Source organism: Pelmatolapia mariae, linkage group LG15 (assembly GCF_036321145.2).
Source record: "Pelmatolapia mariae isolate MD_Pm_ZW linkage group LG15, Pm_UMD_F_2, whole genome shotgun sequence".
Taxonomy (NCBI): Eukaryota; Metazoa; Chordata; class Actinopteri; order Cichliformes; family Cichlidae; genus Pelmatolapia; species Pelmatolapia mariae.
Window position 1 is genome coordinate 5,292,892 of NC_086240.1, and position 20,033 is coordinate 5,312,924.

At 41.1% G+C, this 20,033-nt stretch overlaps 1 protein-coding gene across 2 annotated transcripts in view; it reads right to left on the reverse strand.

The window, feature by feature from the left end:
* Positions 1-20,033, reverse strand: part of LOC134642677 (MAM domain-containing glycosylphosphatidylinositol anchor protein 2-like) — a 191,157-nt gene that overhangs the window by 45,143 nt on the left and 125,981 nt on the right. Inside the window, exon 10 of one of the 2 annotated variants that reach the window (XM_063494596.1) lies at positions 9,460-9,780. In XM_063494596.1, the coding sequence (XP_063350666.1) occupies positions 9,460-9,780 (321 nt within the window). The remainder of the gene's footprint in view (positions 1-9,459; positions 9,781-20,033) is intronic. The other variant, XM_063494597.1, reaches the window with a different exon arrangement.

The window sequence follows — 20,033 nt, forward strand, 5'->3', positions numbered from 1 at the left end:
ACACTCGGTAATATAATCTAATTACTGAGCCTTCCATATTTGATAGGGGAATGCAATTAAATGAACAGTGTATTAAAATTTACAGCATATAATTTGATAACACTATTAACGTCATTATCCACAACCTTAATCAGCCATTTTTTTTTTCATAGGATGTGCAAGATTCTGAGGCTTTATTTTGACGGGTTGAACGTTGAATGTGTTTTCAGCAGAACCTTTTTTTCTCCACTTTTGCACTTAATTGAGTTTGCTTCACCCCAGATCCTTAGAGCAGGGGCACGTCTACGAGGCCAGCCAAGTGTACAGGGAAACGTGGGATGTAAACATCATAGTGAATGCAAAATAATACACTGGCATAAAATGGTCCAAAGTGGGATTTTCCATTCTTGCCCTCAGTGCTAATTATCCCTCAACACACAGCATCCTGCTGTTCACTCATGAGCCACAATGATTAATGACACACCATTAGATCAGATAATGAGTGGCTGAAATGTAAAAATAACCAAAAAAAACCTCATAACACTAGGTGATAGGAAGAGTAAACACAGATCTTTCAAGAGGTTTGGACTTAATGGAAATAGAGATACAAGTTTGTCTCCTTCACCTGATTTTGTTCACATGGCGGAGAGTAAAGTGGTTTTCATCACCTCTGAATGAAACAGCAATCAGTTCCTTCTTCAAATGAGCATTGCCTGGGCTTTTACCCAAACCCAAAAGGCTTATCTCTGACTCCAAAAAAGGTCTGGAATTCTACTTATCGCATTAAAATTGTAGGTTTGTGTGGTGCAGTGAATCACAGTTAGCTCCGCAGCCTCCCTGAGTGGCACTAGACCAAATTGCAGTAAGTGCAGTTCCACTCACACAGAGAGACAAATGAAGATGCAGCAAATGAAGAAAAAAGAAAAGGGAAAATCTCTTATATAACCAAAACATCCTTTAAACAAGGGCACATGCCTCATCACCCCCTGTGCATTTCCTGTGAAACAGCTGCCCGGCGAACTCAAGGAGAAAGGAGCAGAAAGGTCCTTTGTGATATTCCCTGAGCAGTGCTCGCCATGGTTAGCGTAGCAGTGAGGGTGACGTGTGCTCAGAGTTGCAGTAAGTCGCAGGCTCGGGGAAAACCCTGAGCGCGAGCTGAAGTGCAATCCATCATCAGTCACTAGTGGGTACCTTGACAGTAATGTGGAGAAAAACAACATTTAGGAGCGCTCAGGTCTTGTCCCCGTGGTCCATGAGCACGGACATCTACAGGGAGGAGGCCTGAATAAAGACTCACGTGTACCGAGAGGAAGGGGTGTGCATGTTTGTTTTGTGCATGGAAAGCTGAGGTGTATTGTGTCCACCTACGTTTCTGAAATACCGTCCGCTTGACTGGTTAACAATAAACTTGAGCTTCAATCAAAATGGATTCCATTTTTCTTCTGCCTGTTTCGGGTGGGGAAGTGTCAGACGTTTATTTGGTCCCTATTTTTCTTTCATCTATTTTTTTGTCTGACAGTAATCCCTCAGGGCAGCCATTTTACATAAAGTTAAAGTACCCATACAATGATACAATTACAAATCTTTCATTCAAAATTCTAATTAAATGAGGCAACGTGAGTTTTTAAAATGTACTTCAAAGAAAACAAAAAAAGGCACTTAAGGCAGCATAAGGAATGCCCCAGCCAAAATCTGTGACATTATTAGTCTAAGTTCCTCCCCCCAAAAAGTAGATATTAACAAAATTATGGATTCTCCAATAATGAATGACCAGCACAAACAAATAAAAACTGGTTTTCAGTACAGGAATGGCAAAAAGATATTGACTTGGTTGCTAAAGTGAATGTTGTATAGTGTTAATTTCCACTGCACTTATTAACCCGAGATAAAACCACAGTTATGTTGGTATTATCGGATTTGTATCTGCATACTGACATTTGATTCTCGGGTGTTCAATGTAAAACTAGTTAAGACCATCACCAAAACTCAATGTTTCATGATTTTACCCCCAATAAAAAAGGAACTGTTGCTTCTCAGTCTTGATAGCTTGAGCAAAGTCAGTGGAAAAAAGTTGTGGAAATCTACATTATGTGAAATCAAAAACACAGAAATAATTTGGGTTTGTGTTCATTTTAAATCAGGAAAAATGTTAAAATGCAGAGTGTTCTCTCTGCTACTGAGGTACATAAAGCGTGGTGTAAAAAAATGTTTGACCCTTTACTTGATTTCCTAGTGTTTTTCATATTTGCCACACAAACACACCACGTTTCAGATCATCAGAGAAATTTTAAATATTAGACAAAGATAACTGAAGTAAAAAATGCAGTTAAAATGCAGTTTTTAAATGCTGATTTCTTCGATTAAAGGTTAAATGTTATCCAGACTTACCTTAAGTAATTGCCCCTGTTGTTAAAACATGAAGTAACTGTAACCACAGTTTATGAAAAGCTGAATTCAGTTTCACTAAACATGCTCAGGCCTGATTACTGGCAGACCTGTTGAATAAAGGAATTACTCAAATAGAACCTGTCTGACAAAGTGAAGCAGGCTAAAAGAGCTCAAAAAGCAACACATCATGCTATGACCTAAAGGATCACCTGAGAAACAAAGTCACTGACAGCCATTAGTCTGGAAAAGGTTACAAAGCATTTCTAAGACTTTGGAACTCCAGTGAACCACAGTGAGAGCCATTATCCACAAATTGAGAAAAACTTCGAATAGTGGTGAAACTTCCCAGGAGTGACCAGCCTACCAAAATTACTCCAAGAGCACATCAACAACTCATCCAGGAGGTCACAAAAGAACCCAGAACAACATTAAAGCACCGCAGGCTTCACATGTCTCAGTTAAGGCCAGAGTTCATGATTCAACAATAAGAAAGAGACTGATCAAGAGAAGAATTGAAGGAGAAAACCACTGCTGACCAAAAATGTCTCACATTGGCCAAAAAAACATCTTGATGATCCCAGAAACTTTTAGGAAAATATTCTGTGGACCGATGAGACAAAAGCTGAACTTTCTGGAAGGTTTGAGTGCTGTTACACCTGGAAAAGGAACATCATACCAGCAGTAAAATATGGTGGTGGTAATGTGATGGTCTGGGTCTGTTTAGCTGTCTCGGGACCTGGAAGACTTGCCGTGGTAAATGGAGCCATGAATTTTGGTGTCTACCAAAACATCTTGAAGGAGAATGTTCGGCCATCTGTCTGTAACCTCAAGCTGAAGCACACTCGGGTTGTGTACCAGGACAAGGATCCAAAACACAACAGGAAGGACACCTCTGAATGGAGTGGGAGTGGCCTATTCAAAGTCCTGACCTGAATCTGATTGAGATGCTGTGGCATGACCCTAAAAAGGCAGTTCATGCTCTAAAACCCTCTGATGCGGCTGAATTACAACAATTCTGGATGGATAAGTGGGCCAAAATTTCTCCACAGTGCTGTAAAAGATTCATTGCCAGTTATCACAATTTTGAAACTGCATTTTGTGTTTACTTGGGTTAACACACACACACACACACACACACACACACACACACACACACACCACTGTTGTGCTCTCATTATGCTACTAATATAGACCTTAATAGCACATCTAAATTTATTGCAATTTAAGCATAGACAAACTAGACAAACCAGAAGAGGATTATGTGACATCGCAAGAGCTAACTGCTCAGATATTACTGATATGTTAGGCCCCAGTCACACAGGACTAGATACCAGCTGGCAACCTTCTAGCAATATCTGGTCACTAGGAATAAATATGTATTATTGAATTGGTGAGTCATTGTTGGAGGTTGCTGGCTAGGTGAAATCAGTCCCAAAGAGGTGTTGCCCTAAAAAATTCCTTGTGATACCTTGGTTACCATTTTTTTTGCATGCAACATGCAGATAGATATGTCTGTAAACACTTGCTAACTCCCAGCTGGTTGGCAGTAAGACTTAATAAAGTGGAATGCAAACTGGAAACGGAAAATGATTGTTAAGCACAACTTGTAATTTAAAGGAGAACATTCTCAATTTCCAGTTTGTGCTGCACATTCATTGCAAATGCAAACCATTAGCAACCATGGTAATTTGCTGGTGTCCAAAGCATTTGCAAGGAGGTTTTTCGTGCAGCAATTTTAGTATGTATGTACAAAGTTTTCCCTTACCATGACGTCACTAGGCCTGACTGCTAAAGCTCAGCCATGCAGGGGCTTCAGCAATTAATTTCACAGCAACTTCTATTAACATTCAGCAAACACTTGCCAACCAGTTGGGGAATTTTCCCCTTGCGACTTGTTGTTATCATGTGGTTGCTGATCGACTTCTGGGCCTGTGTGACTGGGACCTTAGCCACGGGGAGAAGATAATGACTAGTAAACATGCTATTCTAGTGAAAGCTAACATGTTTGAAGGTCAAGGGCATACTGAAATTATGCCATGATGATATAGTTATATGATATAGTTTTTTTTAACCAGTGCAGGGGGAAAAAATGGGAAAAAACAAATGCCTAATACACTGGATTAGTTTTAGGTCATTAGATTAAGTCTTTGCTTTCATATAACACATCATATTTGATCTCCATAGGCAGTGATTTAAATAACAGTATCTGAGACATTAGAAAGGCAATGTGTTGAAAAGATTTCAACACTGAAAATGTGAAAAAAAAGTTGCTGAATCTGTTCAGACACCATTTTTTGTAAGGAGCCAGTTTCCGGAAAGGTTAAAATGTATTGTTATCTTTCATTGATATATATGTTTGTGATGTTAAAAAGCTGAATATTTACTTACAGTAGTGGAGTAGATACCTCCCTACATTTATTGTTTGAACTTACATGTGACATACCAGCGTTCAATTCAGAAAAATGTGACATTTTATACAACTTCAGCAGCTGTACGTGGGCGTATAAAAGAAAAACAAAAGCCTTGGGCTCAGATGCAACGAAAAGCGTTCTTGTGGGAGAATAACCTTTGTAGCATAGCATGCTTCAATATGAAGTCTTGATAGAGCAAAAAAGCATTCATTAGGAAGTCAAACAGATATATATGGAATATAAAATGATAACCCTGATTTATAATGAGCCTCTGTGTTGAATAATGTAGGGGACGCTTCTCTGCATCAGTACGCCTTCCTTCCCTCATGCTACAGCCGTTGCAATCAAACAATGAACTTGCGCACCATCTGCATTAGCATATTGTTATTAAAACATAGGGATAATTTATGAACCTAAATATACAATTAATGATAATCAATGTAGATTCTTTAGCGTGACGAGTGGCCTGGTGATCCACTAATAGGTTTAGCTCACTCAGTAACCAAGTTATAAATTATTCTGTCAAAGCCGTGCACAGGCTTCTGTTTACAACCTACATATTCACTGACCTTTTCTGGTGCGGATTCGATGCGGCTGATCAATTCAATATTGTTCCACAAAAAGGGTTATTAAAATTTCATCCCCAAATGCGTGGTGTGAGCACTGCTGTAACGCAAAAGATTAATCTGCTGGTGTTAAGTTGGCGTTAGGCTAATGTGAGTCGCTCTAAAATGACTCACATTAGAGTGGGCCTCAGGGGCTGGCATTGCAGCCCTTCTTGATGCAGAAAGGAAAATTAATTAAAAACAATAATCGTGTAATTCTGCTCATTACTTTTGCCCAGGCTGTAACTTCTTTATCCCACTGTGTCTTTTTGATGTATGTCAGATAGTCAGGTGCTTGCTCAAGGGGACTACTGCACGGTTGCATCAGGCAGGTGTCATGGGCAACGCATGGAGCAACAGAAGGGAAGCCTGTATAAAAGATTCCTGTGCATCTGGGCCGAAGTAAAACTTGATAACTCACTCTGACAGACAGTGGTATCTAGGACAGAAGACCACTCTATACCTCTTCGTTTTCCATTTCTTTTTGCTTCTTCACTTCCTCTCTCTCAAGTCCCTGGACCATGCCAAGTCAGTTTGACTAAGAACATTAGGGTGTCACAGCTTGGGATTTGGCGTTTGCAATTCTATTAGAGCGTCGACTCTAAAGGCAAACGTCTTCCATTCCCTCTACCTCTCCTCCTGGCGTCGCCTCTGCCAGCCAACAGATGCAGGTTTTTACATATCAAAGCTGTTGACTTGCCAGAGTCGTTTCTTCACGCCTCTAATGCTCTTTGCTTCAGAGGACTGTACCTCGGTCCCTTGATCAAGTTACTAAACGCGGCTTTGCACATGGCTCACCACCAAAGGCGGGTGGCTCACGCTGGGACCTGGAAATGCAGGCGAGAAAAGCATCTCAGAGGGATTGGCTTGTGCTTACACACCATGAGACAGGCCAAGTGAAAGAAGGGAGGGGGCATACCGACAGGCGTATGGAGGAAACAACAAAAGCCGGGCCAGACTGTGTTAATAAAGTAAATTCTTAAGTGGAGAAAGACGATCAAAGGTCCATGTATTTGGCAAATGTAATCAGCAGCGTGCACTGAGGTGTACACAGGGTGGACGCGTTTCCCCAATATGCTCAAAGTGTGTCAAAGCAATCTAACAGTTCAAATGCAGATTGTTTGTGCTTTTTAAACTTAGGCTTTGATGCCAACTATTAATAAGTAAAAAGACTGACAAACAGAACTAGCTCTGAAGCAGGAACATGGCAGAATGATTGATTTATCAATACCGAAGCCCTAATAAGTCTCTTCATTATGTGTTCTCCTTTGAAGATGGAGAACAGATGAAAGTGTTGTATGACATCAAGAACTGTAGCATCAGAGAGGTACTTTATTAAAATAATACTAGATAATGAGAGGTAATTGCATTCTCAGAATAAATTGTGTTGAAAGGAACAGATAGAATTATCTGGAGTGAATTGATGCGCTTCACTGCGAGTCTCATACTGCGTGTGTCGATGACGCAACCCCATGCCAAGGCAAATCCATGTTTGAGAAGGACTAGATTTAAAGGCATGCGTGTCTTTAAGCTGAGGTCTTGGAGTCTCGGTTTCCCCCTCCTTGCCTCTTGAGGCATGTCTTCTCCATCTGAGTGTCACTAACAACAGTCACTCTCTGCAAGTGACCCTTCTGTCACAGTTGCACATACAGAGGGGAGAAAGCAGCAGCAGCTTGTGATAAGAGATGACCTTTCATGGTTGGATGTCAGAGGTGAGAAATACTGCCTGAAAGCATGTGTGATACTGACCTCGACTCTGAGATAGGGTCCTTCAGAGGTTATAGAACTTCCGCTTGTTATGTTAAAAATATTGGCAAAGCTTTTAATGTATTTTTTAACATCTTTAACTTTATCATATTGGACTTAACTGGGGCCTACTCTAGAACCCTGGGTCTTGCCTTGAGATCATCGGTCATCCCAGACAGCTGGCCAGTTACTGATTCAGTGCAGTGAAACGTCTCTTTTACCTGTTCTGTTCTTAATTTTAGGCCTTAGTCATACATGTGTATATTGTCAACCATGTGGTTAGTGAGCGTTCCTGGAGGTTGCTGACTGTAGCCAGGTGAAATTGGTCATAAAGCAAGTGCTGCATTCAGAAAAACCTCCGTGTGATTTCTTGGGCCACTAGCACATTGCCTGTCGCATGTATATTACTTGTTTTACTTATGAGATAGCTTTATGATTACACTGTAACAGTTTTGGCATTTTTATTATTATTACAAACAAGGATTTACATATTTGTAATTTTTTTCATTACAGTGGTAAAACACACCTTTGTCTTGATTTTGTTGATAAACTCTGGTCATGACAGTGGCATCTTATTTACTTTAATAACCCACAGTGTTAAAGAATGTGGCCCAGGTACAGCCAGCAGACTGTATGTTTTACGTTATGTGTTAGATACTGCATTTTTTACAGTGACATGTATTTTGCTTAATTTCTTGAATACTATTTAAAAGTATTATTGGCAAAAAGACTAACCCAACTTAAACAGATCAAATTTAAATGTGTCAGAGTTTTTAAGTAGTTACTGATTTGCGGATGAAGTTGTACCATTTGAATGTGAAGCAAAAGCAGAAAGAATTAATTCTGTCATGTTGACCAGAAAGCTTCAGCTTATTTGCCATAAGCTGATTTCTGGTGAGAGGGAAAAGCTGCATTATCCATTTCTGAACTATTAATAAATGAAAAACAAATAAATGAAATACCTGGCTTTGCTTGTTGAATTTTGGATTCAACTATTTATTTGGTTCCAAAACACTGCCCTTGCGTGAGACAGCAGATCCAGTGAATGCTGCTAATTAATAAAAGGCATCTCAGAGTTTAAATCCTTTGTTTACTTTTCGGTGTCAGACTTGGGTTTGTAGGAAAGCCACTAACCTTTGATACGAGCTGTCATTGCTGCATAATCTTTATCAATTCAGCCCCAAATTTAAGACAGTCTTCTTCAAAGCGCATCAGAACTTCATTAACTCTCTTAATACAGACAAGCGGGTAACAGCTAAGCTGAAATGTGAACGCCACAGAGAAAGTACAATAAAACTCTTAAAGAACTGAGGGTAAAGTGTGGTGCTAAGAAAACAGCAGCTGAACTTCCTCTTCAAGCAAAATATCAGTAGTTGCTTGGGTATACTTGTGTAGTTTAATCTTTGGCAGGTCCAGTGTTGACAATACTTGATATATGCACCAAATTCAGTGTAATATATTTCACAATGTGCTTTAAAACAGCTGTGTTGCTGCTCAGGTTCCTTTTAGGTAAAGGAGTGAATGCATTATTTTAAACAGAAGAATGTATGGATTAACTAAGTGGGCCATGGAGAAAACAATGGAAGCCATGAGAGTTTATCCATTTCCTATGATAACTTGCCAGCGACTGGTAAGCACCCAGCATGGATGGCTTTCATTTCCTTCTTATCCATCTTCCCCTCTTTCTTTGGTGGAGAAAAACCTCCCCGAATCTTCAGTGTGTGACACTTCTTTCAATTCCTGGTGCTCATCCAAAATATTCCATTTGGATGTCCATAAATGAAGACGAAATGAATACCAGTGGGAACAAATTAGCCGATCACTAATTAGCTCTTAAGCTAATGCTGAATGTCATGTGTTAAAGGAGGGTAAAGGGGTGTCAATGAATGGTGGTGGCACGCAGTCTTCAGGTCATCACACAAACACACGGCTAGGCCCTTTCAAATGGGGGCATCAGCATCTAGAGCTTTGTGTCTCAGTAAATATTAGTTCTGCTCAGCTCGCACTCAGCAGATAAAGTCCTCAGTGTGGGAGGCGGAGTCAGAGCAGTTTCCTCTTAGACCTGACGGAGGGTACCAGGGGACTAGACTAATTTTACAGCCTTCAGAAAGAAATTGGATGGGTGTAAATGAAAAGAAATGGGTGAATGTTCAATTCTGGTCACACTGGACTAGAATAATTACACGGTATACAAAAGAAAATACATCACAGTAACAAATGGTGCACCACATGTACAAACACATTATTTCACTGCTACAAGTTATACCACAAAATACATTTCCCCACAAATTTAGACACATATAGAAAATACCCACAGTCTGTCAACTCACATTGTACAATCAGCTCCACTATGGCCTCCCGGGGCTTCACGTTGAACCCATTATACTGGCTGGTCTGGCAGCGGTACGAGCCCGTCATCTCCCTGGACACATTAACAATACGCAGCACGCCGTCGTAGCTCTCCATCTGCATGCTGCCGTCTGGCATGGGCGCTTCCTTATCCGCTCGCGACCACAGGATGATGGGCTTGGGCTTCCCTGAAACAAGGCACTCCAGCTCCACTGTGTCACCCTCGCGGGCCACCAGGGGGGACTTGCCCCGTGGGACTGTCAGGTTGGGGGGAACTAAGAAAGAGAAAAACAAAGGAGGGACTGATATGGGGCTCTAGAAAGTCAGCAGGCGGGGTAAGAGGAAATGGTCGACTTGGGGAAAGTTGTGGCGAAAAAGGAATGGAGGGGGAAGCGAATGAGCATCCAAAGTTGCGATGGCAATGAAGCGGCATCTCAGCAACATACACAGCTTTTATAGAAGCACCATGCGGATATTAGCAACAGTAATGGCTAACGGCTGGGACTAGACAGTCTGAACATGTACTCTATGCAAAACCACCACGAAGGACAGCAGTGAGAAGGTTTAATGCTATCAAGCAATGGCAAACGATGAACAATGCAATGAGCGGACAAGCAAATTCTAAATAGCTAATGACAGCCTTTATTAGCTAAACAAGTCCAGGTACTAAAAAGACTAAGGAATGTAGACCATGCAGTAAACTGCAGAGTTAGAGTCCTGTTTGCACATCCACTCTGAATGCATGAAGATCAGGCAGATTAGCCCTCACAAGGGATTAGTCCAGTGAAATCTAAGACAATCACAATCAGCGCAGCAATTTAAACAACCGATGTTCAAGTGGATTGAATAAAACAGTTACAAAAGAAACATGCAGAGGAGAAATGTAAGACATGATATTTATATATATATAAAACAAAAGCAAACCAGCAGTTCAACAGTTTGTAAAACACTCCTGTTGCCTTTGACGCCAGGAGTTAGATTGATTCCAAGCTTGTGTTTATACATGATTGTAGGTCATTGTAAATCACAAAACTGAGAGAAGGGATTTCTTTGTAACTACGAAGTCTGGATCTTCATATGAGCTATCCTTACACTTCTAATACACTCTCAGAAGTAGAAGCATTGGCATTACAATCAACAGCCAAACAGCATTGTTACTTTCACTGCCACATTTTCATCATCTCATCACTTTCCCATCACAAAACTATTTTTCTGAGACGTTTTCCACAGCTAACATCACTTTAACATTCATAGTTGCATCATCGCAATCAATCGTCACAGCTTTTTACTTCCCTACCCTCCTCCTATCCTTGTCGTGCAGCCACTCAGTCTCAATCTAGCACCCCATAATTTAGAGCATTTGCAAGAGAACCCTCCCAAAGGTGATGCAGCACTGAACCTGGCCATGTAACAAAAATATGACCCAATAAATAGATACCTGCCTTTTTTATAACAGGTATTTTAGAGTCTGGCTGAGTGCAAACAATTAATAATAAAAAAGAGGAAGAAGAAGATTTGCAGATATCCTTGAGTGTGTTTATGTGTGCATCTGTCTTTTCTAAGTGTGGAAGGCAGGAAATCTAGCAGGTTGGATCAAACAGTCTGGTTCCTCACCAAGCATGCAGGCCAAGTAAATTTGTTTAATTAGTAAACCTGGCAAATTGCACCGGCTCCTAGAGTGCTGTGTATGTGTATAAGTGTGTTCGTGTGCGAGTCCAAATCATCAACAGACTCCAGCTCTGTTTTGTAGCACTGTTCCCAAAAATAGTTTACAGCCAGCAATTTGAGGAGTGAAAATCTTCTCAGCAATGATGAAACCGTGTCGTGCTTCCCTGATGATTTTCGAATCACTGTCATTCTGCCCAAACAATGCTGCAGCTGGAATGGAGTCAAGCCACATTGGAGTTTCTCAGTGATGAAATCACCAGCAACCTCACAAAAACAAAACAGAGTCCAGATATATTTCTTTTGACCCCATTTTTGTGTGGGTAAGAGGTGAGAATCCTGCAGCCATTTCAGTGCTACAGCTCCAGGTCAGATTCCTTTTGTCCTCCCCCCAGAGTCTTGGATAAATTATCACACTGTCAGAAACAAGGCAATCTCACGATCCTTCGTATAAGGTTGTGCTTATTAAAGACTCTGCGGCACTCTAAAGTTAGCTCATTGTTATTCCTAAGATAGATTATGGATTGAAAAAATGAAAGCTCGGCAATTATGACCAAAAATTGAATAAATGCTGTAAACAGGGCATGCTGTCAGACAATCTTATTCGCTGATTTTTTTTTTTTTTAAATGAGAACAAAGCTGCAACTATTAATTGATTTAAAAACTGAAACTAAAGAACGCGTGCCCACTTCCATGAGGCACCGAGAAATAAATGGGCTAAAGAATCAAAACAATGAGCTGAAAAATACTAATAAATAATACTAAAATTCTGTAGAGTTGGATGATAATTCTCTATGATGACATCACAGTACTTTCATTTTCTGTTATTACAATAACATCTATTACTACAGTATCTGGACAGCAGGTTTTGATTACTGTAATGCAAGAAATGAAAAGCTATTATCTAACTCCGCACATAAACCAGATCATGAGCCAGTGAGTACCGGAAAAAACATGCTGGTGTGATTTGCATGAAATAATGAAGTCTGGTCATTCATAGATAAAATACTGGCATTGTGCTTGGCACTACAGAAAAAAAGGCCCTCCACAGAGCCAGTGATGGCGGGCCCTCATTTAATTCTCGCACATTTGCAGATTTATTTTATTCACAAAATGTCTCAATTTTAACAGCAAAGGTTCAAATCCACTTCGCTATTCAGAGCATTTCCTTGGGTTAAAACAGTGAAGTAGTGAGTTGACAGTGAAAGGACAGGAGAGGAGCAGCAAGCATCCATTAGAGTGTGGAGGAGAGGTTTATTCACCGAGTTGCCATCATTACACCTGGCCTCTCCACTGCCCAGATTAGGCAGGCAATTACAGTTTGTCTGCCTGTTGGGTTTGGCAGCACAAATACTGGCTATCAGCTGCCATTGTCTCTCCTCACACCACGATGAAAAAAAAACAAAACAGACAGGCATACATGCACTCAGAAACTCGCACATCCTTCTCTCTTGCTTACTCTGTACATTACTCTTCCTCTTGCTCTGTTTTTTCCAAGTGAACACCCTGTCTTAGTGTTTGAGTCTGACCACTGCGATGCTCAGTGTGGCAGGGAGCCTGCTACTGGTTTTCACTGTGCTCTCATTGTGCCAGAGCTATCCAAATGCCAGTGATGCCTGCAAGGCATGCCCGCTGTGTGCGTACGTCTTTGCAGTGCGCGTGCGTCTGCGCGGTTAATGTCTCTGCACGTGCACGTGTGCGCATATCGCTCACTGCTTCTCTCCTCGCCCACGGGTGACACCATGCTGTGATCCTGCCTCAGTTCCTCAATGAGATGCTATGCTTCTTCTCTTTGCTACTGAGCAAAAACACTGTGCGCATGCATCTGTAGGTTTATGGGTTAAATCAGGATAGGACCTTCTAGTCTGGCCTCAGCACTGCGCTGGAATGATCCTTCAAATGTAGCTTTTAATTATGATCCATCAGCACCGCAGCAGACGCAGAGCAACATGGGCTAACTGCAAAAAGGTAGAAATAACTGGCACTTTGAATTTTCTTACAGCGACAGGATCCAGAGTGATGTTTTAGAGAATAAACATTCCCACTGCCCCCTTTTTTCGGGTAAGTGCTATGACATCACTCCTCGTCACCATGGCAACATAGTGCTCTCTACTAAACCAGGTCCTGCAGTGTGTGTGCGTGTGTGTGTGTATGCATGTATGCATGAGACTGTGCTCAGACAGCTTGAGGCCAATGAGTTGGTCACAATGTGACAGGACTCTGTTCCTCAGAGTCCTGATCCTCTGGGGACAGAGTGAAGAGTCCCATAGGTGCACTGTGGACATGTTTTTGAATCTGTGTGTTTCTGTGTGTCTGTTTTGGGGGAGGCTGTATCTACACCCTGAGTCGCTGAAGTGCAATAAATATACACAGATGTGTTAAATTTGGAAGAGTGCACCCACAGACTGCTGTGACACAGCAGTGACAAGACTGACATAACAATGTGTGCGTGTTTGTGTGTGTGTTTTGAGCTCTGTGTCATTCCCCTGAGATTTCATAACCTACAATCAATCTCAAAAACTCTTCACAAACTCACATGGATCAGACTGTAGCACAGCAGATTTTATACCGGTGCCAACAAAACAGAATAAAAGAAATGTCCAGTCTAAAAACAAATGCATACAACCACTTTTCTACTGCTAAGCGGGGAACAACTCCCATGGATGGCCCACAGTTTATGTAAATTGCTCAAGGGGCCTTCACAGTAGTTAATGAGGGAGGGAGAGTGTTTCTTATTCATGTTTCTCAGATTTTCCCAGCTGGACGGGGAGGTGATTTCCCAGATGGTCACCTCCATAAAGCATGACTGCAGGTGTTGCGGTGGAGGCTAGAGGCAGGTACACTGAGCACAAATGCAGCAAGTTATCTCATCTTATTCAAATATGTTGTACTCTGAAAACAATCTGAGCTATGGATACACCCCTGCCCGCTGCTATCCAACGTCTCCAAACATCCACATAAGCGTGTTTATTAACAAACAGAAGTTTTTATTTGCGCTGACACTTTGGGCACCAGTAATCTACCACAGGAACATCACAGGTGCTGTGCTGACATATTGTGCCCAGCGCCATTGTAGAAGTGGCATCTATTGTTGTCATATGGTGGATTTCTCAGGACAGCGTCCCAGCTGTGGGACAGCTGGTAAGCCCCTTCATCGCAGTTCATCGCTCACTGTTAGTCTATTGGGTCGTTCATCCAGTTCCTGTGTGCAGTTTATAATTTCATTTTCAAACCTTGGATTAATGAATTTTAGATTTTAGATGTGACTGCTCTACAAGACCAAAGACAAGCTTGTTATTCAGGCCATTTGCTCAGTTGGAAAGATTTCTATCTGTCACGTGACATTGCCTCAGCATACTGAAGGTGCTGGAGCTGGGATCTGCATTAAAATGATATATGCAATTTAGAGCTTTCATGAAAAAATACAATCAAATAACTAACTGCTCTCTAAGGATTTAGGGATGTAAATAAATGGTCAACTCAGCAGAAAATGAATGTACTGTTCCATTTTGTTCCACCTCATGTTAACACGTGATGCGAATGACAAATAAAGCTCCTTGAATCCTTGAAAGCTCTGCTGTAGTAGGTGGTCATATGAGAGAAAAAAAGAAAGCGACTGGGTGGCTTACTGTGGCCTATCAGGGCTGGGGATTCTTATTTATTTATTTTTACTCTTGTGTAAACAACCTTTCTGGTTATAAGTGATACGAAGGTTGAATTATATGTGCCACAAAGCTTTTCAAAGCAAAGTGCAAGTGCTAGCTCGTATGGCTCACTAGATTACCAGTAGTAGCTAAGCATTTCTTGCAAGGCAATCACACGCACAATTCACTTCATGCATTAAGCTTATGGAGTTAGAAAGTCCTGTTATTGACAAGAACATTCACTGTGTAGTATTTCTCAACTGCCGATGAGCTGTTACAGGATGAAGTGAGAGGTCAAACCAATGTTAGCAGCTCTCTCAGGTTCTTTGTTAAATAGGGAGCTTAATGCTCCAGCAACTACACTTAAACCTGCTACCAAAAGCCTTGCACAAGACTAAACATTTTGCCACTTTTCTACACAGATTATTGGCCAGTAACCATGAGTGTTTTCAACCACCTAAAAACCGTTTATAGTAGTTAAAGAGACAACAAATTACAGCTGATAACTCTGCTCATATGGCTGATATTGTAGAAAAAGTAGTAATATTGCCATCGTTACCGAGGTGGTACACTACGTGAAAAAATGTATTGGACGATACCTGTTAATTTTTGAATTCATGGGTTTTCAGTTCCATTGCCACAGATGTGTAAAATCAAGCCATGCAGTCTGACAAATATTTGTGAAAGAAAGTGTTGTTCTAAAGAAAACAGAATTCGAGCACGATACGGTAACAGGAAGCCACCACTATTCCAAACCAGTTTCTAAGACGTCTTCCCTTCCTTAGATCTTCCACAATAAACTGTAGGTGGTATTATTGCAAAATTAAATCATTTAGGAACCACAGCAACTCAGCCATGAAGTGGCAAACCACGAAAAGTTACAGATGGGAATGTCTCTGAGTGCTGAGGTGAAAAATTCTCCAAACTTTGCTGACTCTAAACCTCCTTTAGCATTAACATCTGCACAAAAACTGTGCATCAGGATCTTCATGCATGGATATCCATGGCTGAGCAGCTCTTGTAAGTGTAAACATGTAGGTGGCCTTTACTTTTGTCCACACATGCAGTGTAACAATACAGTGCTTTTGGAGAACTTTCACCTATACAAAAACACTACACAATGCACTTGTAGATTTTTTCTTCATATTTTTACACTGTAAAAAGCCTGTTCTGCAGTGAAAGAGCATCGACATGCAACCAGCACTATCAAGTGAGACACACATGCCATGAAAATTTCATGTCCTGACGAGATGGAGGCGGGGAAAAATAAAGGAAGCATCTCGTTTCCATTCACAGTAACCAAAAGAGCAGTTTGAACTTTTTCACCCTGTAGTTGAGTCAGGATGCAGACCAGGTTTCTCTTTATAAGGGTCAGTGAATTTGCTGCTAAAACAAGCACATCAGAGTGGTCAACAGCCAGCAGTCATGTTGTCCCTATTAGAATCACATGTGGCACAGTCCCTTAGATGATGGCAGATCATGACAAATCAGAGTCAAAAAGACGACATTGTGCATGAAAGGAGTACACACAGAGAGCGGCGGGCCTCCCCTGCGCGTCTGATGACTCAAATTTTGTTGTAGAAAAAGGCTTGTACACTGTGTTTATTAAACCAACTCATTTCTTAATCAACTGAGCACTTGAAATTGATTTGCTTAATTAATTAACTGCAGTAATTCTTAAGATTGACAGAGACACTGGGTGGTGCCAGGATTTCAGGTGTGAGCAGGTTGCTAATTGAGGGACTCATCAAAGACGGATTTATCACCCGCGCAAGAGGGGTGACTTTCAGTCATGATACTTAGTTTGTGATCAATCATGACGGTGATTTGTTGAATTTAAAAAAAAGTATCAAATGGGAGTCAAGGAAGCACAACTGTTTAAAAGATTCAAATGTAATTTAGGCTCCACTGTTGTGATAATTACAATTCTGCTTTTTAGCAATTAGCTAAGTGGCTATCTGTGATCAAAATTAGCTTTAAATGTCAGAAATAAATCTGTAATAACTCGGCACGCTATTAAAATTTTATCTCTTAAATGTCCCACAGGTATTTCCGGTCTGAGTCCAAATAACATTTCAGAATGACAGTAATCACGTCATCTAACATAATCCAGCAAGACGTAAACACACATTTTACACACAAGTTAATGAAAGGATTCATTTGCTTGTTCCTATTAGAAGTTTATGGCATGTTTTACACTAATGCTCGTAACTCTTTTCAGCTGTTCCCGTGTCCCGTGGTTCTTAATCTTGACAGTATCCAAAGGGGAAGTCTGTGTCCTCGTTTTCAGACACTCATAAATAAGCATTAGCACCGCAATCTCCGGGAGCTCCGGCGAGGAAAGAAGGTGCTTATTTAACGAGTGTGTGAAGACGGTAAACTGCTTATTACTGCCGTTTTGCAAAAAGGGAGAAAATCGGGAAATTTGTGCTCGTCGAAGGTTGAAAGAATGGAAAAATAATAGTTTTCACTTTAATCAATGCATCCTGTCGAGTGGTCTCTGGCTAAGCGCTGGTTTCGAATCTGGAACTAGAGGCAGTGTTGGAACAGCCAGCAAGTGTGACATTGTTCAGAGAAGAGATACTTTAAGGCTCAAATGCTTTCCAATCACTTCCCCTGTACGAAACCTTGGCAAACCTGTGGTAATCTCCTCTAAACACTTTTATTAAGACTTCTAATTGCAGCTCAGGCTTTCTCCCTTCAGGAAAACAGGCAGAGGCACAGAAAAAGGGCTTATTCACCCCACAACAGGCTGCAGGCGCAAGGCGAGGCAGAGGCACAAGGCGCTTTAGTACACGGCAGCTATACAATGGCGCTCAGCTGAGACATTTCTCTGATTCGTGGCATCAATCTCGCTGAAAGAAACACGGCATCCTTTAGCAAACAGCCCAGTCACATCCAGGTAAAGCAGCAGGAATTTTAACCGGCAGAAACAAAATTCAGTATATTATTTCCTGTGACAGGAACAGCTACGACAACGCAACTCTTTCATACTATTTCATACCCACACATCCGACTGGAACAATGAAAGCTTAAGAAGCAATCAAATCTAAGCCTTAAGGAAAGCTTTCATTTCATATGATCACAAAAGAGCCAGTCATTTCCGTGGTTATTTCCTCAGTCAGACGGCGGTGTTCTACTTATTTATTTATTTAGTTTTTTTGCACATTAAAGGATCTGTGTTAATGCACTGGCATCGCCCAGGCACTCCAAAAGAAGAGAATGTGCTACTTAAAAGATAATGAGGAAACAATCTTGGCAGATGCGATTGATCCCACTGTTTTATAGCACAGGGATTATCAAAGGATTATCTAACAATAATTATGCACACAAGGTCGACACATTGCTTTCATGTTCACGCTGAGAGTGGCAGCCAGGTGTGTGTGATAGAAAAATAGTACAGTGAAAATGGGTAAGGCTGCGTGAAGGTGTAAATGTGGCTATCACATTGTAGGCATATGTGTGTAAAAGGGGGACGTAAAGCTTGCTGGCAACCCGATCATCAAAACATCGCACAACCCAACAGTCACTTATCAGCACAGAACACATGCCAGGAAATTCAAAGCGAAAAAAAAGAGATATCTACAATGCCAGCAGCAACACCAACTCATGGGATTCCCCTCCACCCACCCTCTACATCCCCACCCCTCGAACGGAATCTGGAAGTTTGGGATGAGCCGAGGACAACCAGGAAACTCCCTCTTGGTGTCTTCGGGGTGTGGATATAAGGGGTGATTTCTCCCAGTGGAGTTAATTGCTGATAAACACACCTTTGCAGCTCATTCACTGACCTCACATATACAAAACAGATAGCACAGATAAAGACGAGCATTCCTGTGATATCACATCCATGAATGTATAATTGCTTTTTCTCTCTAACCACTGCGTTCGGCTATTACTGCAAAACCTCCAGGGGATAAGAAAGCACAAAAGGTATTGTTAGCTTTACTAAATGTGCTTCGTAGCAATCTTTTAATAAATCGGTCTCTGTTCTGTTGTCCGTGAAACAGTAGCTTTTTTCTTTTCTTTTTGGATTTTGATTGATGTTAAAATCTAAAACAATGGATAGAAAATAGAGTCAGTAAAGTTTCTTTTTTGACTATTGTGCTCAAGACTGAATACTGTTATCAAAGCTTACACGTAGTTTTTACTTTCTTTTGAAACAACTGACAAACAATAGAATGTCACAGAATCTAAACGACACAATGAATGACTGGTTTTCTTTGAGATGAGTCAGACTCAATACGACCCATACTAAACTGTATCAGCTCGGTAGACAAGGTGGACTGGTATGTTGTTATTAATAGGATATTAATGCCAGCCACTTGAACCTGTTCAAGTGCACATTACCACAGATGCCTAATCACCCAGTCACATGGCAGCAACTCAACGCATTCAGGCATGTAGACGTGGTCAAGACGACCTGCTGAAGTTTGAACTGAGTATCAGAATGGGGAATAAGGGTGACTTAAGCGACTTTGAACATAGTATGGCTGTTGGTGATAAACGGGCTGTTTGAGTATTAAAGAAATTGTGGATTTACTAGGATTTTCTCACAAAACCATCTCTGGGGTTTAAAGAGAATGATCCAAAAAAAAAAGAACAGGAAACTGAGGCTACAATTCGCACGTCTAACAAAATTGGACAATAGAAGATTGGAAAAATATTCCCTTGTTTGATGAGTCTCGATTTCCGCTTTGAGATTCTGATAGTGACAACAAAGCACGAAAGCATGAATCCATCCTGCCAGCATCAACAATTCAGGCTGCTGGTGGTGTAATGGTGTGGGGGATATTTTTCTGGCACACTCTGGGCTACTTAGTACTCTCTGGGCATCATCTAAAAGCCACAGCCTAGCTGAATATGGCTGTTGACAATATTTATCTCAATATTTTACCCATATTCTGATGGATCTTCTGATGGCTGATTCCAGGAGGATAAAGCATCACGTCACAAACCTCAAATGTGATGCTGCTCCATTAATATGAACCCAAATTTCTGGGGAATGCTTCCACCAACTTTTTGAATCTATGCTGTGAGGAATTACGACAGTTCTGAAGGCAAAAAGGGGGCTAATCCAGTACTAGCAAGGTGAAACTGATGAAGTGGCTGGTGAGTGCATGTTAATTGGAACAGTCCTGAAAGCAGCCAGACAGATGGAAGGGTAACGGACACTTAGTGTCTGATTAGCTGGAGCAATGGAGGCAGTTTTGATTCACAAAGTTCAATTGAACACTTATTGCGAT